The 24,020-nt window shown below is 39.4% G+C and overlaps 1 protein-coding gene across 2 annotated transcripts in view; it reads right to left on the bottom strand.

The window, feature by feature from the left end:
* Positions 1-24,020, bottom strand: part of SVEP1 (sushi, von Willebrand factor type A, EGF and pentraxin domain containing 1) — a 225,022-nt gene that overhangs the window by 38,909 nt on the left and 162,093 nt on the right. For both annotated transcript variants that reach the window (XM_031654388.1, XM_031654387.1), the window contains exons 37-38: positions 5,300-5,972; positions 466-3,257 (exon numbers count right to left, since the gene is read on the bottom strand). In XM_031654388.1, coding sequence (XP_031510248.1) covers positions 466-3,257; positions 5,300-5,972 — 3,465 coding nt within the window. The remainder of the gene's footprint in view (positions 1-465; positions 3,258-5,299; positions 5,973-24,020) is intronic.

A 24,020-nucleotide genomic window follows, 5' to 3' on the forward strand; every position in this document is an offset into this window, starting at 1 on the left:
GTTCTAGGTCCTTTACATATTTCTTTTAATCCTGATTATTTGGCATGATCATGGCCTGAATTATTCAGTTTTTTGCCTTAGGTCCCCAATATTTGCATGTATAAATATAACCACAAAGTTATGATCAGAAAATTTACTATCATGATGTTTAAAAAACAGCTTCATGATGCCAGAGCTTTTCAAGCTAGCTAGAGGATCTTGCTGTTTCATGAAGCTCAACAGAATATGATAGTCATGATAATTACATTACAAACATGTCTGAAAAAAGTATCAATTTATTTTTATACTCAGTGGATTTCTACATAATTGTAGGTAGAATAAAGCCAAGTGTTAAAAGCACCAGTGTTTGGAGAGCAGTTCAGAGATGATGTTTTCTTCCCAATCAGCAAAATTTTTGATCTATCACATTTCATTTTATAATCCTCCTGCCTGCACCCCTTAGAGACTCTAGAGCCATGGTCTTACCTGAGTTTCACTTTACTTTCATAGGTGTGTGCCTCTCCAGTTGCTACTGCGTTGGCGACAGACGGTGGGGGCCCACAGGACAAGGGCTCACAGACTGGATAAGGCTGGCTCCATACCCCTTTCTCTGTGCAAATCAGATCTGAACTGCCTTGTATGACATATCCAGACCTGCAGCTGTAAGTTATCACATTTTCCTTCCAAGAACTGCTCTCACTGATGAACGCATTTGGTATCAGTGGAAGAGAACCACAATAAGTGTGTTCACAGTGGGGGAACCCAGAGCTCCACTGGCCATTGGCTTCACAGGTGATTTCAGAAAGTCCTAGGAGCTTGAAGCCTTTGAAGCACTGAATCCGGGCTGCCTTTCCACAGTCAAAATCTGTCCCATTGACAGTTCCATATTCAATTACTGGTGTGGAACACCTGCAAGGCAGGCAGGAAGGTGAGCTGCCACTCCAGGAGCCATTGGAAAGGCACCTTCTTGACGAATTTCCATGAAGCTTATAACCAGGAAAGCACTGATACTGTATATGGCCCCCATGAATAAAGGAAAAACCATTTGGGAAGCCATGGGCAAGATCTTCAGGAGGTCCACAGTTGACTGGTTTACAGAGAGGAACCTCTGCATCCCAGTTGCCATCTGACTGACAGGTGAGTTTTGAAGCACCGTGCAACATGTAGCCCTCATGACAGTGGAATGCCACTTCCTTCATGAAGCCATAGTCCAGGCCTTCCATCACCCCATTGGCCAGTTGTGGTGGGGTGGCACATCTGACAGGTACACAGTCAGGAGTGGCTCCACTCCAACTTCCATTGGCAAGACAAACCTGACTCCTGGCTCCCTCAAGCAAGAACCCTTCATTGCAAGTGTATTCAATCTCTTTTTGGAATGTGTACTCGTCTCCTCTTACCTGGCCATTGGCTAAGACTGGGGGTGAACCACAGTCCACGGGAATGCAAATGGGCTCATCTTCATCCCAGTTTTTGTCATCCTGGCATATTCTCCTCTCGGTGCCATTCAGCACATAGCCGGGGTCACACTCATAGTACAACATGCTCAGGTATGTATAATTGCTTCCTTTGATGGATCCATTCATGATTGGATTTGGCTTTTTGCATGAAATGGCTTCACAGCGTGGGGAAGCACCACTCCACTCTCTGTTCTGTAGACAAAGCCTTAAGTCGGAGCCCACTAGAATGTGTCCAGGTTTACAGCTATACTGCACAGCACTTCCCATGCTACTCTCTGTAAAACGCAAAAAGCCATTTTCAGGAGCAATAGGCAAGTCACAGTCAATTGAAATGCAGGAAGGTGCACTGCCATTCCAAGTTCCATCTTCCTGGCAGATCAGCACGGGGTTCCCCAGAAGTTCATATCCTGGATTACAGGTGTATGAAACCATGGTGCCATACAGAAAGTTTGATGAATGTGTAGCAGGAGACTCCTTTGTATTTTCCCAGGTTTTAGCCACTGCTCCCAATTGATAAGGAGGTTGAGGAGTCAGGTATGGAACTTCCATCATGTCGTCTTCTTGCTCAAAATATCCCTGGTCATCTTTGACTTTAGTACAGTCTCCAAAATCTATATGAGGAGGGAGGCCACAGTCTATGGGCACACATGTTGGGATGGAACTTGACCATCCTGACTCTTCACAGGTCTGCATGGCATGACCCGCCACCTGAAACCCAGGGAAGCAACTGTAGATGATCATGGCACCATAGCTGTAATCTGCACCTTCTACAAAACCATTTTCAATGGGTTGTGGGGAATCACAGTGGATGGCATTGCAAGACGGGGCATCTACATCCCAATCACCTGTCTCTAAACAGGTCAAGGCACTGGGACCTTCGAGCTGAAAGCCTCGGTTGCAAGAGTAAGTAACGGTCTGTCCATAGTGTAGGTTTGTGTAAGAGAAATTGCCATTCAAAATCTCCTTGGGTTTCGGGCATTCAATGGGTTTACATGTTGGTTTTCCTCCAAGCCAGTGACCATTTTCTCCACAAAGGGTGGTGGTATTTCCCACCAATTCAAAGCCTGGCTTGCAGGTATAGAGAGCTGTGCTGAGATAGGCAAGGCCTTGCACATCAATGATTCCATTGGCGATTTCCTCAGGTTGGGGACATTCTACTGGAACACATTCTGGCAGTGGAGAGCTCCAGGTGCCATCAGGTTGGCAGAAGGTGGTAGAATTTCCTCTTAGGAAAAACCCACCTACACAAGAATACTTGACAGTACTTCCAAAATGAAGAGCAGACGAAGGAACAGGGACACCAAAGGAAATTAGGGGAGGTGGGGTGCAAAGAACCATCTTACAAACAGGGAAAGAGTCATTCCATTGCTGGGATGGCAAGCATTTCAGGACAGAGGGACCTTGCAGGACATGCCCTTCTTTACAGGAAAATGTCACGACTCCTACCTCAGTGGTCAACTCCTTCAATACTAGCTGGTTTTCCAAGAGGGGTGGCTCTGGGCACTTGGCAGGCACACACTTTGGGTTTAGCTTCTTATCCCATTTGCCAGATTTCTGACATGTCCAAGAACTGTCCCCAACAAGCTCATAACCCTCATTACAGAAAAACTGAACCTTGGACCCTACTTCAAAAATTTCTCCTTTCATGAAGCCATTCTGGATGGGGGGAGGTTTTCCACAGTCGAGAGGAATGCACATCAGAGGGGATTCGCTGTGCCAGTGGCGATTGGCTTGGCAGACAAATACAGGACTTCCAATTGACTTATAGCCCGGGTTACACTGATACCTCACTTCACTCTCAAAGATCCTGCCAGTTGTATTCTGTGTAATAGGAAGAAAGCAAGTGAGTGCGATTTGTATAACAGATGATGGCGTTAACTAAATCCTTGGATAGTGAAAAAGAACTAAACTAAAAGGTCTATGTTACAATGAATCAATTAGGATGTAAGCAAATGATTTATAGTTTTTCCAATAGGTCCATTCTATTTTTTTTTAAATAAGCGAAAGTGATAGTAGAAAGTCAAATGAGGCTGGGCACGATAATTCATGCCTACAATCCCAGCACTTTGGGAGGTCAAGGTGGGAGGATAACTTGAGATTAGGAGTTCGAGACCAGCCTGGCCAACATGGTGAAACCTGTACAAAAATTAGCTAGGCAATGGTGGTGTGTGCCTGTAATCCCAGCTATTTGGGAAGCTGAGGCAGGAGAATTGCTTGAACCCAGGAGGCAGAGGTTGCAGTGAGCCGAGATCGTGCCACTGCACTCCAGCCTGGGAGACAGAGCGAGACTCTGTCTAAAGGGAAGAAAGAAAAAAAAGAAAATCAAATTAAGTAATCCCCACTGCAGAAATGTTTACTACAGTGTTGAGCCCATAACAAGTGAAAGATCAGTAATCTATATGTTGATAGGTGAAGTGATGAGGCAATACTAAAAATGATAAATTACTCAGTAAGTTTAAAAAAAAACTTTCTGCCCAAAGAAATGCTAGTAAAGAAGCACATAAACAATGAACATGTATTTGTTAATGTTGTTAGATCATAAATAGGCAAATAAAATGTTTTGATGGGTATGTCTTAAGAATACTATCAAAGTTTTGTTTATATTCTTAACACTTTTCTTAAAAATTGCTGCTGTAATGCAATAGAAAATAAACATTCTATCTTTTAAAAAAAAGTTAACATTCATGATCTCAAAATTCAAACACGTGTAATATAACAGGTCATAAATAAACCAAGTTACTCATTTTGTTTATGCATTGCTTGTGTGTCTCCCATGCATGTAAGCACCATGCCATTACACATGTATCCTGTGTTGTTAAATGCTAAGTCGCCGATTCTCAGAACTGTACCAAGTAGGAGCTCTAGAAATATTCGTTAAATTTATAAATGAACACCTCTTTACTTATACTCTATACCCTCTTCCAATGAAAAGCTACTAAATGTAAGCAAAAGCCTTAAATAAAAGGCTTTTACTGTTGTTTTGCTATTTTGAATATAACGGAGAAAAGGTTGTACCATGTATATATATGTGGGTTTTAAAAAACTGTTTAATTAGAATATGGTCAGTTTCAAATGGCCCTTGATTTGGGGGAATAGATTCTCATTCCTATTTTCTTGGTAGGCTTATTGAGAAGACAGACATTAGTGTGAAAGCAGGACATATTTGGGTTGGACTGAATTCTTTTGTCCATCACAGTGAAATTACCTTTAGGTTTACCAAAACAGAATTGTAAAAACTACATTATTTGGTTTACTCTTTTGTCTAAACATTTAAAATTATATTTATCTAGGTTCCATTTAGACCTTGCTTTCCATAAAATAAAGCATATATCCATCCTGAAAAACCTCTATAAAACAAAATAATATTATATTAAAATTGGTTTATTCTAACTTCCTATTTAGGGCTAAGCTGTTGCCACAAAGCACTTGAAATGCCTATACACTAGTAAAATGCAGAAAGTTTTAAAGATTCATAATCATCTTTATTAATTTTTTCTAGTCTTCACTACCTGTAGATTTTAGCTATTTCTGTTTTTCAATAATTAATGTGTTCATTGCCCCTGCTTCTGAATAGTGGGTTCATCACAGTGGGCTGGCCCTGTAAGTGATGAAAGCCGCAGACTATTTGCTAATCAGTCTCTTACCTCCAGAAAGTGATTCACAACCTTAGGCAGATGAATTAATTCATCGAGAGATGTTAAATGTTAAAAAGATTATCATGATTCTTTGTTAGTGATAATAGTAAATTCCAGTTTCCATGCCTTAGTGAACTTGGCAGTGTTTGGACTCAATTATTTGTTTTGTTTATATATTGATGGGCCCAGTGACAAAAGCCATGAACCATTTGCTTATTGGTCTCTTACCTCCAGAAAGCCATTCTCAATCTTAGGTGGTTCACCGCAAGATACCGGGTGGCATGTCGGTATAGGACTACTCCACTGCCCTGTGGCTTCACAGGTGCTCTTCTTTTCCCCTTTGATGTAGAACCCCTTGTTGCAGCTATAAGCCACCATGGCTCCAAAACTGTAGTTTGATCCACTTGCATAGCCATTCATGATGCCTGGTGGCTCTCCACACCGCACAGGGATGCACTGGATGGACATGGGGGAAGGGTTCCACTGCCCACCTCTCATACATTCAATCTTTGCTGAGGTGTTCAGTACAAAGCCTTCCAAGCATTTAAAGCTCACAACTGAGCCAGCTGCAAATTTTGCTTTGCTCACAGATTCCAAGATGCTATAGGAAACCGATGGAGGTTTTTCACAGAAATGAGCTATACAACGGGGCATGTCTTGACCCTCTGGCGGCACCCACTTGCCCTGGGCATTGCAGAGAAGCTGGGAATTGTCTGCTAGGCTGTAACCATCAGAGCAGTAGTAGAATGCAATGTCTCCAAAGAGCCGATGGGCAGTCTCTGGAGAGGCATGGTCCACGTTGGGTGGCTCATCACAGGAGACAGCTAGGCACTGCTGGTCACTTCTACTCCACTTGCCGTTGGCCAGGCATTCAATGGTGTCAGGACCAGCAAGAGTATAGCTGTGAGATTGGGAAGAAAGAATAAGCATAATATTTAAGAAAAAGTGTTTGTGTCTTCTTACTCTTTTTTTTTTTTAATCTTTCCCACAATGACTTTATCTTTAAAGTAATATTTCCTCTTTGAATACTGAGCTTATTGATCCAATGACTTTCACTTGAGATATGTCAATATATTGTGATATTAATGTTTGTTCAGAAACATTTATTTAAATCTTCCCAATAATGACTTTAATTTTATCTTTAAAATAATATTGACTCTTTAAATATTGAGCTTATTGATCAAATGACTTTCATTTGAGATATGTCAATACATTGTGATATTAATACTATTCATTCACAAGGGAAATGGATTTAATAAGATTTTTTGCTATTTAAGAAACTAATAATTGCTATACATTAAAAAAATAAAATTGAGGAGTAAGCTTTATGGTGCTATTTGACTCAACTCAAATATGGAATTCTATCTGCCTTTAGATGGTTTTTACTTGTTGATTTTAGCACTTGTCTGTTTGTTCTTAAGCCATAAAGTACAATGCCACATTTAGCCTACCTATAGCTCATTCTTAAGTACTGATATTTAGAGAATTTTAAAACAGTGATTATAATTTCAGTCTCCAATGTCTCCTAAACCTTTACGCTGTGTGGTTAGAGTTAAAAGGTGTCTTCTGCATATGGCTCTGCTATTCGATCAGTATGAATAAATTTTTCTTAGTAAACCCCAGTCTTTCTTTATGCAGAGGTGTTTGCCCATATATAATGATGGATTGGTGACTTACAAAAATCTAAAATTACTCTCAAGTGCTCTGTCAATGAGATAGAACAAAAGACTAGGATATGTAGTATTAGAATAATTATATTTGAGTCATGCTTATTTTCATCATTGCTCTCTTACTGAACAGAAAATTGATGGAGTTTTGAAAAAATCTCTAACACCTGATTAGCCTGTCATTTTGATACTAATTAATGGTAAGGGAAATAAAATAATTGAGTACCTAGTTTAATCCTGCTTGGACATATTAATTTCTTCATTGTAAGAAAATAAAGTGAATGGTGGTTCAGACAGGCTTAGAAACTTGCCTGAAGTCACACAGCTGTAAGCAGCAGAGTTGGGATCGGAATTTGGTTGATCAGATGCCAACACCTACACTTTTTCCACAACACTACTCTGTCTCTGTCTCTCTCTGTTTTGAAAATGAAGCAGGTTGGATCATACTTTCTGGGTGTCCTGGGCAAACTGCATTGCAGTGTCACTAATACAAATTATTTGACCCACCCATTAGCAAAGATTAAGTCATTAGTTATCAAATATTTCTCCTGAGATCTCTTTTATAAAGCATCAGCTATTACAGAGAGGTTGAAATTCCTTCATCCTAACTGGCAATATTTATGAAATCTACAAGTGACAGAGAAATCAGGAAAAAATAACAGTGAATCAGCAGAGCTATATGAATCCACCTTACCTAAGTTCACACATCATGCTATGGATGGAAGTGGTCCCAAAATGAATACTCAGACATCCCCGATAGTACAGCCCCCAGTTAGGGCCTGCTGCATTTCATTGCTTTAGATAGTCTCAGTTCTTTGTATGAAGATCTGAACTTAACTTGTAGATGGCTTCTATCTAAGAGAATTCAGGAAGGTATATACAGAAAATATACTAAGAGCATAAGTTTATTATTAAAAAAATCTATCCTGGTCTGAGTAGCTAGACTCTACAATTCTTGTGTAGGATGTGCTTTGGGTAGAAGTTCCTTTTGTTGAGGCTTCTGATGTTTTATAGCACAGTTGACATAATGTGCACACTCTGAACCATGCATCATTATTTTCATGAATTCCTTGATGTTGCTAGCATATTTCATTGGCCGAAGTTCCCAGACATGGCCTTAACCATCCCTGATTTATAAGGGTTCATTGTGCCATCTATAAAATTCTTCATTTCATGGGATCAGCTGCTTTGAGGGAGAAGTATCTGCCTCCAGAACCTTTTAGACCCCTCAAAGTCTCTTGAAAACACAAGAATTTGTGTTTTGTAATTTGGCAATACTTTTTTAGGCCTCTGACCCCTGAGCTTCTGGAAAATCGCCACCAACGACTTATCCCTAATGGAAAATCACAACAAAGCTGTTCTACGATTTAAGGGACGATTACCACTAAATACGTAATTTTTGAATAAATGAATTTAATGTATGCATTTTTGACACTACCCATAATTTCTTAGGACCTACAATAGCTTGTAATCTAACCTAAGACCTTGACTTTTCTTGATGACTCTCAATTAACATTTAGTTCTTCTTAAATAATTCTGAAGAGCCCTGCTATGTGCCAGAGTTACTTGCTTAGTGCACAGACGCAAAGCCAAAAATGAATTTACTTGTTTACACTTCTGTTGTTCTCTTCACCCCATCAACTATCTGGTGCATTGTAGGTCTCTTCGCATCTATAGGGGTTGCTTAAAGGAGAAGTGACTTATTCTGAAGAATGGGAAGGGGAGGAAAGGCCTCACAGATAAAATGACTCTTGAGGGGAGTTATGAGAGAACAGAAGTGGAAGAGGAATCATTCAAGACAGAAAAGTAGCATTAGCCAATGCGAGTGTGATACAGCCAGGCAACATATTGGGAATTTACACATAATTAGGAATGGCATACAGGCACCTGGAAAAAGCAAGTGGCAAAAACTAGGATCTTGTGTATTTTTTGACTGGGTTACTGTCATGTTTGATGGATGAAGAGGTGGCAGGAATAGATTAACTGTGTCACATCATAAGAAATACATGTTTTATCTCTGTCCCCAGTACCTGACACAGAGCTCCTAAAGCCCTCGTAATCTCCTGAGTGATAGGGACACCAGTGCTTTAGATAACTAGATAACTGATCTCATGAAAATGAGGATAGGAGTTCATTAAAAATAAATATCTTCTAAAATAGATCAAGTCTTTTAAGATGCTAAAGACAGGGCGTGTTGGCTCACGCTTGTAATCCCAGCACTTTGGGAGGCCAAGGTGGGCGGGCCACCTGAGGTCAGGAGTTCGAAACCAGCCTGGCCAATATGGCAAAACCCTGTCTCTACTAAAAAATACAAAAATTAGCCGGGCATGGTGGCAGGCGCCTGTAATCCCAGCTACTTGGGAGGCTGAGGCAGAAGAATCACTTGAACCTGGGAGGTAGAGGTTGCAGTGAGTCAAGATCACGCCATTGTACTCCAGCCTGGGCAACAGAGTGAGACTCTGTCTCAAAAAAAAAAAAAAAAAAAAAGATGCTAAAGGACGGTATAGTTTCCACACAACAAAAAATGAGAAATTAATTGTTAGCTATTTTATAGATAGCACTATAAGTGGTCTCTGATAAAACTGCTATCCTATTTCATGATGTTAAAAGTCTGAATGTGTATTAAAATTTACAGGGGACATATTTTACCCACTTATTTTATTAAAGAATCACTTAGAGAATAAAGTTTTCTGCAAAGAACGAGATATGCTCTTTAAATGTTGCCTACAAAAGGAGGAAAAATTGGAACTGGTATAAATCTAAAACGATGGAATATTTAATTAAATTCTGTGTAGCATTTGGTATTCTCATTCAAGAGGCACTGGGGACACTCTTGCAGATGTTTACTAAAAACCATGCCATACACATTATAAAATAAATTGTTTTACTCTATACTTCCAAGGAATAACAGTCCATCAATATCACAGTGATGCTTTAGAAGAACACATCTTAGGATAAACTGGCTGGAACAAATTTGCATTTTTCTGGAATCATAACAAAAAAAATCCTTTGAAAATGGGCAGAATAATTTTCAGATGCAATTTGCAGTGAATTGATTGACACACTGGGTAGAAGCTTACTAATGAGCATGTGCCTGGAGAGCTTTATGAGAGAGCTCCCAAATGCATTATTAGCTCTTCCATCTTAGCAAAAGAGCCTTAAAAGAGCAGCCTACTAGATATTTAAACAGCTGCAATTTAAATAAGAACAATAGGAAGCATAAATCAGCATCAGTAATTATGTTTTCAATTAATAATAATCATCAAAGATTTTTTGTCTGCACATATCTAATAATTGCATTTAGAAGTTTGTATTTGAGAAGAATCAAAAGGAAAAATTTAATTAGGATTTTAGGGTGGCAATAACCCTTTCTTCCCTCTGAGTTTCTCACCAAGGAGTATAAACATGAGCATGAAAAGGAAAATGAGAAACAAACGACCACTTACGTATTTGAGCAAACAACTGAAAACCCCCTATGTTTGAGGGATATGTATTGATAAAAGATGAATTTGAAAGGCCAAGTTTAGGGTAGGACACAGAAATGAGACTTCTTGCTCCTTTCTTTCCCTGGCAATCATTATATCACTTAAGTCTCTGAAAGTCTCTGTGTTTCTGTCCTAAGCTTGAGAGTGGACCTTGCCCTTATAATTCAAGAAAAGGTCAATGAAAAGCACAACACGGGTATAGGAGGAAAACACGGTGAGACAGATGCAAAAATGTGTGTATGTACACACAGTAAGCATGTGGCTGATATAAGACCCAGGAGGCTTACATTGTGTGCAGGGCAATGGTCTGTGCTAGGCAGCCCCAAGGGAGGAGACAGAGTTAAGAGGGACTGGAGAAGGAAATTAATATTCTAATAAGGCCAACAGCATCTTGAGAAGTAGAAGAAGACAGTAAGACAGGTCACATTTTACAAAGGCCATGACTTGAACAGAGCAATGCTATCCTTGACTGGAACAAGACACATGGCATGTAGACCTATGCCAATCAACTCCTTGGGGGAAAGAAATAGAAAATAAGTAAAGAGAGATAAGATGAGTGCTGACTTCTTGTTCTGCTATACAATAGTCTGAAAACCCTCCCTCTATAATACTTGATGAATTATAACACAAATTATTTTAAATGCATAGCTGAGCTGACAAGAAAGGAAATTTCCATGTGTCAGAAATGAAGAGGAAATTACAAACAGAAAAGTAAACTTGTGAATGGATGCTATGGTTGACCTTGGATTAGACAAAGAAGGGAAGTCGAGAGGATAGAAAATATAGCTTCGGAGTTAAAATAGCAATAGCGAAGTCTGTACCTCATGTGGATTGGAGTTTAGAATTTACACCATTCACTTTGTATGGAAAACCTTCAAATTGATAAATTAATGTAAAACTAGGTTCTTGGCTGGTGATACTCCTGAGACACCTGGTAGAAAAAATCTACATACTTAGAAAATAAGGGGTTGCCATAGATAAAACAAGCGCTGTTTACTATAAGGGCACAATCTGAAATCATAACACACACAAACATGTTTTCTATCACAAATGGGTCAGCAGACAGAAAAAACTGCAAAGTTAGAGCACCGATAAATGAGATAATAGAAATAAGTTCTAAAATATAAAAAATAGTATGAAATAAGTATGTTGAAATAAGGACAAAAGAAAGACTCAAAATTCTATTAAAAGTGACTATAAAAAAAGAAATGTTTGAAAAAGTAAATAGAAATTCTGGAAATAAAAATGTGGAACATAAAAATTAAAAACAATGGACATATTCAAAAACAGACTACAGATATTAGAAGAAAAATCAGTGAACTGGAAGAGATATGTGAGGAAATTATCCAAATGTAATAGGTTTTGAAAGAGATGAAAAATGTGACAGATTAACACAAAAAATATAATGAAAAGGCCGAACATATATCTAATAAAACATCCATAAAGATAGAAAACAGAAAGCGAGAAACAAAATATTTGCAGTGAAAATGACTGAGAATATTCTAAAATTGGTGAAAGATATAAATTCTCAGATGTAAGAAGTACAATGAGTCCCAAACAGGATGAATGACAATAAATACACTGTAGTCATCTCATAGCGAAACACTAAAACAACAAAGACAAATTTTAAAAAAGTAACCAAAGAGAAAACATATTACTTATACAGAAACAAGAATTTGACCAGAGTTTCTCAATCTCAGCACCACTGACATTGTGAACCAGATAATTCTTAGTTGTGGAGGACTGTTCTGTGCATTGTAGGATATTTAGCATTTTTCCTGGATTCTAACCATCAGATGCTAGTAGCATCTTCCCCCCCAAGTTGTGACAACCCAAAATATCTCCAGACATCGTCAAATATCCTTGGAGGACAATATTGTCCTTGACTGAGGATCTCTAAATTAGACTCATAATTGAATTCTCAATAGCAACATTAGAATCATAAGGCAATGGAATAATAGCTTCAAAATACTTATGGAAAAAATTGTCAGTGTAGATTTGTACACTCAGCTAAACTGCAATTCAAGAGCAAGGGCAAAATACTATTAGTTTCTCACAAAGACTGTATAATTCATGACTCTTGCTAGAAAAGATGCAAAGAGCATCTTCAGTAAGTAGAAACATTAAACCCAAATGGAAGGAGAGTGATGCAAAAAGAAACAGTGGTGAAAAAATTAATAGACATGTAAATGAATATAAATAAGCAGTGACTGAATTTAAAAAGTGATTTGGGCCCCCTCTGCCAAGATGACCGAATAGGAACAGCTCCAGCCTCCAGCTCCCAGCGTGAGTGACACAGAAGATGGGTGATATTTCTGCATTTTCAACTGAGGTACCGGGTTCATCTCACTGGGGCGTGTCGGACAGTTGATGCTGGTCCACAGGTGCAGCCGGACCAGCGAGAGCTGAAGCAAGGCAAGGCATCGCCTCACTTGGGAAGTGCAAGGAGGAAGGGAATTCCTTTTCCTAGCCAAGGGAAATTGAGACAAACAACACCTGGAAAATCAGGTAACTCCCACCCTATACTGTGCTTTACCAAGGGTCTTAGCAAACGGCACACTAGGAGATTATATCCCAAACCTGGCCCAGAGGGTCCCACGCCCATGGAGCCTCCCTCATTACTAGCACAGCAGCTGGAGATCTAACTTCAAGGTGGTAGCGAGGCTGGGGGAGGAGCACCTGCCATTGCTGAGGCTTAAGTAGATAAACAAAGTTGCCGGGAAGCTCGAATTGGGTGGAGCCCACCACAGCTCAAGGAGGCCTGCCTGACTCTGTAGACTCCACCTCTGGGGACAGGGCATAGCTAAACAAAAAGCAGCAGAAACCTCTGCAGATGTAAAAGCCCCTGTCTGATAGCTTTGAAGAAAGCAGTGGTTCTCCCAGCATGGAGGTTGAGATCTGAGAATGGACAGACTGCCTGCTCAAGTGGGTCCCTGACCCCTGAGTAGCCTAACTTGGAGACATCCCCCACTACTAGGTGTAGACCAACACATCACACCTCATACAGCTGGGTACACCCTGAGACAAAGCTTCCAGAGCAAGAATCAGCAAAACTCACTGTTCAGCAATATTCTATCTTCTTCAGCCTCCGCTGCTGATACCCAGGCAAACAGGGTCTGGAGTAGACCTCAAGCAAACTCCAACAGACCTGCAGCGGAGGGTCCTGACTGTTAGAAGGAAAACTAACAAACAGAAAGGACACCCACACCAAAACCCATCAGTACATCACCATCATCAAAGATCAAAGGCAGATAAAACCACAAAGATGGGGAAAAAGCAGTGCAGAAAAGCTGGAAATTCAAAAACTCAGAGTGTATCTCCCCCTCCAAAGGAACGCAGCTCATCATCAGCAACAGAACAAAGCTGGATGGAGAATGACTTTGATGAGTTGAGAGAGGTCTTCAGTCAATCAAACTTCTCAGAGCTAAAGGAGGAACTATGTAAGCAGCGCAAAGACACTAAAAACCTTGAAAAAAGAATGCATGAATGGATAACTAGAATAATCAATGCAGAGAAGATCTTAAAAGAACAGATAGAGATGAAAACCATGACACGAGAACTACATGACAAATGCACAAGCTTCAGTAACTGACTTGATCAATGGAAGAAAGATTATCAGTGATTGAAGATCAAATGAATGAAATGAAGTGAGAAGAGACATGTAGAGAAAAAAGAGCAAAAAGAAATGAACAAAGCCTCCAAGATATATGGAATTATGTGAAAAGACCAAATCTATGTCTGATTGCTGTGCCTGAAAGTCATGGGGAAAATGGAACCAAGTTGGAAAACACTCTGCAGGATATCATCCAGGAGAACTTCCGCAACCCAGTAAGGAAGGCAAACATTCAAATTCGGGAAATACAGAGAACGCCACAAAGATACTCCTCGAGAAGAGCAACTCCAAGACACATAATTGTCAGATTCACCAAAGTTGAAATGAAGGAAAAAATGTTAAGGGTAGCCAAAGAGAAAGGTCGGGTTACCCACAAAAGGAAGCCCATCAGACTAACAGCAGATCTCTCAGCAGAAACTCTCCAAGCCAGAAGAGAGTGGGGGCCAATATTCAACATTCTTAAAGAAAAGGATTTTCAACCCAGAATTTAATATCCAGCCAAACTAAGCTTCATAAGTGAAGGAGAAATAAAATCCTTTACAGACAAGCAAATGCTTAGAGATTTTGTCACCACCAGGCCTGCCCTACAAGAGATCCTGAAGGAAGCACTAAACATGGAAAGGAACAACTGGTACCAACCACTGCTAAAACATGCCAAAATGTAAAGACCATCGATGCTAGGAAGAAACTGCATCAACTAACGAGCAAAATAACCAGGTAATATCATAATGACAGGATCAAGTTCACACATAACAATATTAACCTTAAATATAAATAGACTAAATGGTCCAATTAAAAGACACAGACTGGCAAACTGGATAAAGAGTCAAGATCCCTCAGTTTGCTGTATTCAGGAGACCCATCTCACATGCAGAGACATACATAGGCTCAAAATAATGGGATGGAGGAAGATCTACCAAGCAAATGGAAAACAAAAAAAGGCAGGGGTTGCAATCCTAGTCTCTGATAAAACAGACTTTAAACCATCAAAGATCAAAAGAGACAAAGAAGGCCATTACAGAATGGTACAGGGATCAATTTATCAGGAAGAGCTAACTATCCTAAATATATATGCACCCAATACAGGAGCACCCAGATTCATAAAGCAAGTGCTTAGAGACTTACAAAGAGACTTAGACTCCCATACAATAATAATGGGAGACTTTAACACCCCACTGTCAACATTAGACAGATCAACGAGACAGAAAGTTAACAAGGATATCCAGGAAATGAACTCAACTCTGCACCAAACAGACCTAATAGATATCTACAGAACTCTCCAACCCAAATCAACAGAATATACATTCTACTCAGTACCACATCACAGTTATTCCAAAATTGACCACATAGTTGGAAGTAAAGCACTCCTCAGCAAATGTAAAAGAACAGAAATTATAACAAACTGTCTCTCAGACCACAGTGCAATCAAACTAGAACTCAGGATTAAGAAACTCACTCAAAACCGCTCAACTACATGGAAACTGAACAACCTGCTCCTGAATGACTACTGGGTACATCACGAAATGAAGGCAGAAATAAAGATGTTCTTTGAAACCAATGAGAACAAAGATACAACATACCAGAATCTCTGGGACATATTTAAAGCAGTGTGTAGAGGAAATTTACAGCACTAAATGCCCACAAGAGAAAGCAGGAGAGATCTAAAATTGATACCCTAACATCACAATTAAAAGAACTAGAGAAGCAAGAGCAAACACATTCAAAAGCTAGCAGAAGGCAAGAAATAACTAAGATCAGAGCAGAACTGAAGGAGATAGAGACGCAAAAAATCCTCCAAAAAATCAATGAATCCAGGAGCTAGTTTTTTGAAAAGATCAACAAACTTGATAGACTGCTAGCAAAACTAATAAAGAAGAAAAGAGAGAAGAATCAAATAGACACAATAAAAAATGATAAAGGGGATATCACCACTGACCCCACAGAAATACAAACTACCATCAGAGAATACTGTAAACACCTCTATGCAAATAAACCAGAAAACCTAGAAGAAATGGATAATTTCCTGGACACTTACACTCTCCCAAGACTAAACCAGGAAGAAGCTGAATCTCTGAATAGACCAATAGCAGGCTCTGAAATTGAGGCACTAATTGATAGCCTACCAACCAAAAAAGTCCAGGACCAGATGGATTCACAGCCGAATTCTACTAGAGGTACAAGGAGGATTTGGTACCATTCTTTCTGAAACTATTCCAATCAATAGAAAAAGAGGGAATCCTCTGTAACTCATTTTATGAGGCCAGCATCATCCTGATACCAAAGCCTGACAGAGACACAACAAAAAAAGAGAATTTTAGACCAACATCCCTGATGAACACCGATGCAAAAGTCCTCAATAAAATACTGGCAAACCAAATCCAGCAGCACATCAAAAAGCTTATCCACCATGATCAAGTGGGCTTCATCCCTGGGATGCAAGGCTGGTTCAACACACACAAATCAATAAACTTAATCCAGCATATAAACAGAACCAAAGGCAAAAACCACATGATTATCTCAATAGATGCAGAAAAGGCCTTTGACAGAATTCTACAGCCCTTTAGCTAAAAACTCTCAATAAATTCGGTATTGATGGAACATATCTCAAAATAATAGGAGCTATTTATGACAAACCCAGAGGCAATATTCTGAATGGGGAAAAAACTGGAAGCATTCCCTTTGAAAACTGGCACAAGACAGGGATGCCTTCTTTCACCACTCCTATTCAACATAGTGTTGGAAGTTCTGGCTAAGGCAATCAGGCAAGAGAAAGAAATCAAGGGTATTCAGTTAGGAAAAGAAGAAGTCAAATTGTCCCTCTTTGCAGATGACATGATTGTATATTTAGAAAACCCCATTGTCTCAGCCCAAAATCTCCTTAAGCTGATTAGCAAGTTCAGCAAAGTCTCAGGATACAAAATCAATGTGCAAAAATCACAAGCATTCTTACACACCAGTAACAGACAAACAGAGAGCCAAATCATGAATGAACTCCCATTCACAATAGCTTCAAAGAGAATAAAATACCTTGGAATCCAACTTACAAGGGATGTAAAGGACCTCTTCAAGGAGAATTACAAACCACTGCTCAGTGAAATAAACGAGGACACAAACAAATGGAAGAACATACCATGCTCATGGATAGGAAGAATCAATATTGTGAAAATGGCCATACTGCCCAAGGTAATTTATAGATTCAATGCCATCCCCATTAAACTACCAATGACTTTCTTCACAGAATTGCAAAAAACTGCTTTAAAGTTCATATGGAACCAAAAAAGAGCCCTCATTGCCAAGACAATCCTAAGTCAAAAGAACAAAGCTGGAGGCATCACTCTACCTGACTTCAAACTATACTACAAGGCTACAGTAACCAAAACAGCATGGTACTGGTACCAAAACAGAGATCTAGAGCAATGGAACAGAACAGAGCCCTCAGAAATAATACCACACGTCTACAGACATCTGATCTTTGACAAACCTGAGAAAAACAAGAAATGGGCAAAGGATTCCCTATTTAATAAATGGTGCTGGGAAAATTGGCTAGCCATAAGGAGAAAGCTGAAACTGGATCCTTTCCTTACTCCTTATACGAAAATTAATTCAAGATGGATTAGAGACTTAAATGTTAGACTTAAAACCATAAAATCCCTAGAAGAAAACCTAGGTAATACCATTCAGGACATAGGCATGGGCAAGGACTTCATGTCTAAAACACCAAAAGCAACAGCACCAAAAGCCAAAATTGACAAATGGCATCTAATTAAACCAAAGAGCTTCTGCACAGCAAAAGAAACTACCATCAGAGTGAACAGGCAACCTACAGAATGGGAGAAAATGTTTGCAATCTACTCATCTGACAAAGGGCTAATATCCAGAACCTACAAAGAACTCAAACAAATTTACCAAGAAAAAAAAAAAAGCAAACAACCCCATCAAAAAGTGGGCAAAGGATATGAACAGACACTTCTCAAAAGAAGACATTCATACAGCCAACAGACACATGAAAAAATGCTCATCATCACTCGCCATCAAAGAAATGCAAATCAAAACCACAATGAGATACCATCTCACACCACTTAGAATGGCAATCATTAAAAAATCAGGAAACAACATGTGCTGGAGAGGATATGGAGAAATAGGAACATTTTTATACTGTTGGTGGGAGTGTAAACTAGTTCAACCATTGTGGAAAACAGTGTGGTGATTCCTCAAGGATCCAGAACTAGAAATACCATTTGACCCAGCCATCCCATTACTGCGTATATACCCAAAGGATTATAAATCATGCAGCTATAAAGACACATGCACACATATGTTTATTGCAGCACACAAGCAAAGACTTGGAATCAACCCAAATGTCCATCAGTGACAGACTGGATTAAGAAAGTGTGGCACATATACACCATGGAATACTATGCAGCCATAAAAAAGGATGAGTCTGTGTCCTTTGTAGGGACTTGGATGCATCTGGAAACCATCATTCTCAGCAAACTATCAGAAGAACAGAAAACCAAACACCACATATTCTCACTCATAGGTCGGAATTGAACAATGAGATCACTTGGACACAGGAAGAGGAACATCACACATCAGGCCCTATTGTGGGAAGGGGACAGGGCGAGGGATTGCATTAGGAGATATACCTAATATAAGTGACGATTTAATGGGTACAGCACACCAACATGTCACATGTATACATATGTAACAAACCTGCACATTGTGCACATGTACCCTAGAACTTACGGTATAATAATATTAAAAATAAATAAATAATAAAAAGTGATTTGGAAAGCTGTAAGATAAAAGGGAAATAAAATGTAGATAGTGATAAGACATTTAAGATGGGAGTGCTCATAGAAGTTAATGCTTTCTAAAGTCTTCAATTTGTTCAGGAAGAACGCAGAAATATTATGATCTTAGGGTATGGAAAAATGTCTTAAACCTGACAAAAAACCCTAAAGAATTCTAAAGGAAACAACTGATAAATTGGCTTATTAAAATAAAAAAATTCCATGACAAAAGACACCATAGAGCGAAAAGGAAGCCACAGATAAGGAGAATATCTCTGCAACTCATGTAATAAAAAAGGGATTGGTTTCCTGAAAATATAAGTCAATATGAAAAACAAAATGGGAAAGAGACACAAAAAATTCATTCCTAGAATAAGAAACATGCACTTTCAATAACCCTTTGGAAGGTTGTATACCCAGTTAAATTACAATTTGAGAAGTGTTTATAGTGTTCAAGTAATTTTTGGGAAGAAACAATGGAACAACCTTAAAGAATGATGAAATTGGAAAGAAGAATCAACTGTGATAAACACCATTGTAGGCAAAGATGTGGAGCTAGGGAAGCTCTCGCACATATTACTTTTTAGAGTGTTAACTGGTATGGTCACTTCTGGGAGCATTTGGTACTATCCTGTAAAGTTAAAAATGTGCATCTTCCATGACTGGAGAATTCCAACTCTTCGTGTCTAGGTCAGAGATATTCTTTTATATGTGTGCCAGGAAACATATACAAGAATATTTACTTCGGTACTTGTATTCAAACAAAGTAAATAAATTAACCCTCTACCAGTAAGGAAGATGGTAATTTAGAGACAGCTCGTTCTCACAAGAAAATACTATGTATCAGTGAAAATAAATTCAGTTGATTTACATGTATCAAGAGGGATAAATGTAAAAAAAGATAAGATTAAGTGAAAATCAAAGCTTCAAAAGGATGTTTAGAATATGAAGTAATATATGCAAAAATTAAAATACATGAATCAATAGGGTATTTGTTTATGGGGGAATATGTATTTAATAAAGACAAATATCCATATTTGTTACTTTGAGAAGCACAGAAGAGTGATGGGAATGGCTTCTAATTATATTTGTAATATTTTGTTTCTTTTATAAATAGAGATCTAAGGTAATGATGACAAGAATTTAATATGCACTTTTATCTCAGCAGTGGATACATGGGTAATTTTAAATAGAGAGAATTTTATTTTTTGCATTTTTGTTTTGTTTTTAGACAGTTTTATTCTTGTTGCCTAGGCTGGAATGCAATGGTGTGATCTCAGCTAACTGCAACCTCCACCTCCCAGGTTCAAGCAATTCTCCTGCCTCAGCCTCCCAAGTAGCTGGGATTACATGCATGCACCACCACACCCAGCTAATTTTGTCTTTCTAGTGGAGACAGGATTTCACCATGTTGGTCAGGCTGGTCTTGAATTCCTGACCTCAAGTGATCCACCTGCCTTGGCCTCCCAAAGTGTTGGGATTACAGGCATGAGCCACTGTGTCCAGCCTTATTTTTGCATTTCTATATATTTCAAATGTTTTGTTAAAAATTTGACCAGAAGACGTGAACAAGACAGAGGCTTTCCTTCCAGTCTGGCCACTTTCAGAGCACCCCAAAAAGGGCAAAATGCATATTAAAGGGGCATCATTTTTCTTCTCATCAAAAGTTTTAATTTCAGAAAAATGAAACTGTCTCCTAATAGTTATTGACTTTTTTTCCTTTCAGAAAAAGATGACATGTGGTAGTAATTTGTGACTATGTGTACTTCATATTAATTTGATTAGCTAGCTCAGATAGCTTCCCCATATATTATTGAAATGTCATCACTTTATATGCTAATAATGACACAGAAAACAATAATAAAGCCATATTTACGTCGTACTTCATATATATATAAAACACAGTTTTATAAAAATGGTCTCATACCCTTTAACAATTACATAATTTGGATGGGCAGATTTGATTCCATCTTTTCAATGACAGAAAAAGGTTCTGCAGACTATGAACTCACATAGAACAAACAGGCCTGTAAGAGAATGTGACCCGGAGCGGTTCCAAGACAGCCAAATAGGAACAGCTCCAGTCTACAGCTCTCAGTGTGAGCGATGCAGAAGATAGGTGATTTCTGCATTTCCAACTGAGGTACCAGGTTCATCTCACTGGGGTTTGTCCACGGATTGTGAGCCAAAGCAGGGCAGGGCATCACCTCACCTGGGAAGTGCAAGGGGTTGGGGAATTCCCTTTTCTAGCCAAGGGAAGCTGTGACAGACTGTATCTGGAAAATTGGGACACTCCCACCCTAATACTGTGCTTTTCCAATGGTCTTAGCAAACGGCACACCAGGAGATTATATCCCATGCCTGGCTGGGAGGGTCCCACACCCACGGAGCCTCACTCACTGCTAGCACAGCAATCTGAGATCAAACTGCAAGGTGGCAGCGAGGTTGGGGGATGGGCACCTGCCATTGCTGAAGCTTGAGTAGGTACACAAAGCGATCAGGAAGCTCAAACTGGGTGGAGCCCACCACAGCTCAAGGAAGACTGCCTGCCTCTGTAGACTCCACCTCTGGGGACAGGGCATAGCTGAACAAAAGGCAGCAGAAACCTCTGCAGACTTAAACATCCCTGTCTGACAGCTTTGAAGAGAGGAGTGGCTCTCCCAGCATGGAGTTTGAGATCTGAGAATGGACAGACTGCCTCCTCAAGTGGGTCCCTGACCCCTGAGTAGCCTAACTGGGAGACACCTCCCAGTAGGGGCCAACTGACACCTCATACAGCCGGGTGCCCCTCTGAGACGAAGCTTCCAGAGGGAAGGATCAGGCAGCAACATTTACCGTTCTGCAATATTTGCTATTCTGCAGCCTCCGCTAGTGATACCCAGGCAAACAGTGTCTGGAGTGGACCTCCAGCAAACTCCAACAGACCTGCAGCTGAGCGTCCTCACTGTTAGAAGGAAAACAAACAAACAGAAAGCACATCCACACCAAAACCCCATCTGTATGTCACTATGATCAAAGACCAAAGGTAGATAAAACCACAAAGATGGGGAGAAACCAGAGCAGAAAAGCTGAAAATTCTAAAAATCTGAGCATCTCTTCCCCTCCCAAGGAACACAGCTCCTCGCTAGCAACAGTACAAAGCTGGATGGAGAATGACTTTGATAAGTTGAGAGAAGAAGACTTCAGACAATCGGTAATAACGAACTTCTCCGAGCTAAAGGAGGATGCTCGAACCCATTGCAAAGAAGCTAAAAACCTTGAAAAAAGATTAGACGAATGGCTAACTAGAATAAACAGCATAGAGAAGACCTAAAATGACCTGATGGAGCTTAAAACCCTGGCATGAGAACTACGTGACAAATGCACAAGCTTCAGTAGCTGATTCAATCAAGTGGAAGAAAGGGTATCAGTGATTGAAGATCAAATGAATGAAATGAAGCAATAAGAGAAGTTTAGAGAAAAAAGAGTAAAAAGAAATGAACAAAGTCTCCAAGAAATATGGCACTATGTGAAAGGACCAAATCTATGTCTAATTGGTGTACTTCAAAGTCATGGGGAGAATGGAACCAAGTTGGAAAACACTCTGCAGGATATTATCCAGGAGAACTTCCCCAACCTGGCAAGGCAGGCCAACATTCAAATTCAGGAAATAGAGAGAATGCCACAAAGATACTCCTCAAGAAGAGCACCTCCAAGACAAATAATTGTCAGATTCACCAAGGTTCAAATGAAGGAAAAAATCTAAAGGGCAGCCAGAGAGAAAGGTTAGGTTACCCACAAAGGGAAGCCCATCAGACTAACAGCAGATCTCTCGGCAGAAGCTCTCCAAGCCAGAAGAGAGTGGGGGCCAATATTCAACATTCTTAAAGAAAAGAATTTTCACCCAGAATTTCATATCCAGCCAAATTAAGCTTCATAAGTGAAGCAGAAATAAAATCCTTTACAGACAAACAAAGGCTGAGAGATTTTGTCACTACCAGGCCTGCCTTACAAGAGCTCCTGAAGGAAGCACTAAACATGGAAAGGAACAACCGGTACTAGCCACTGCTAAAACATGCCAAATTGTAAAGACCATTGATGCTAGGAAGAAACTGCATCAACTAACAAGCAAAATAACCAGCTAACATCAAAATGATAGGCTCAAATTCACACATAACAATATTAACCTTAAATGTAAATGGGCTAAATGTGCCAATTAAAAGACACAAACTGGCAAATTGGATAAAGAGTCAGGACCCATCAGTGTGCTGTATTCAGGAGACCCATCTCACGTGTAGAGACACATATAGGCTCAAAGAAAAAAAAAAAAAAAAGGATGGAGGAAGATCTACCAAGCAAATGGAAAACAAAAAAAAAGCAGGGGTTGCAATCCTAGTCTCTGATAAAACAGACTTTAAACCAGTAAAGATCAAAAGAGACAAAGAAGGCCATTACATAATGGTAAAGGGATCAATTCAACAATTCATAAATATATATGCACCCAATACAGGAGCACCCAGATTCATAAAGCAAGTCCTTAGAGACTTACAAAGAGACTTAGACTCCCACACAATAATAATCAGAGACTTTAACACCCCACTGTCAGCATTAGACAGATCAACGAGACAGAAAGTTAACAAGGATATCCAAGAATTGAACTCAGCTCTACACCAAGTGGACCTAATAGACATCTATAGAACTCTCCAACCCAAATCAACAGAATATACATTCTTCTCAGTACTACATTGCACTTAGTCCAAAATTGACCACATAGTTGGAAGTTAAGTGTTCCTCAGCAAATGTAAAAGAACAGAAATTATAACAGTCTCTCAGACCACAGTGCAATCAAACTGGAACTCAGGATTAAGAAACTCACTCAAAACTGCTCAACTACATGGAAGCTGAACAACCTGCTCCTGAATGACTACTGGGTACACAACGAAATGAAGGCAGAAATAAAGATGTTCTTTGAAACCAATGAGAACAAAGACACAACATACCAGAATCTCTGGGACACATTTAAAGCAGTGTGTAGAGGGAAATTTATCGCACTAAATGCCCACAAGAGAAATCAGGTAAGATCTAAAACTGACACCCTAACATCACAGTTAAAAAACTAGAGAAGCAAGAGCAAACACATTCAAAAGTTAGCAGAAGGCAAGAAATAATGAAGATCAGAGTAGAACTGATGGAGATAGAGACATAAAAAACCCTTAAAAAAATCAGTGAATCCAGGAGCTGGTTTTTTGAAAAGATCAACAAAATTGACAGATGGCCAGGAAGACTAATAAAGAAGAAAAGAGAGAAGAATCAAATAGATGCAATAAAAAATGACAAAGGGGATATTACAATCAATCCCACAGAAATACAAACTACCATCAGAGAATACTATAAACACTTCTACAAAAATAA

Source organism: Papio anubis, chromosome 13 (assembly GCF_008728515.1).
Source record: "Papio anubis isolate 15944 chromosome 13, Panubis1.0, whole genome shotgun sequence".
Classification (NCBI taxonomy): domain Eukaryota; kingdom Metazoa; phylum Chordata; class Mammalia; order Primates; family Cercopithecidae; genus Papio; species Papio anubis.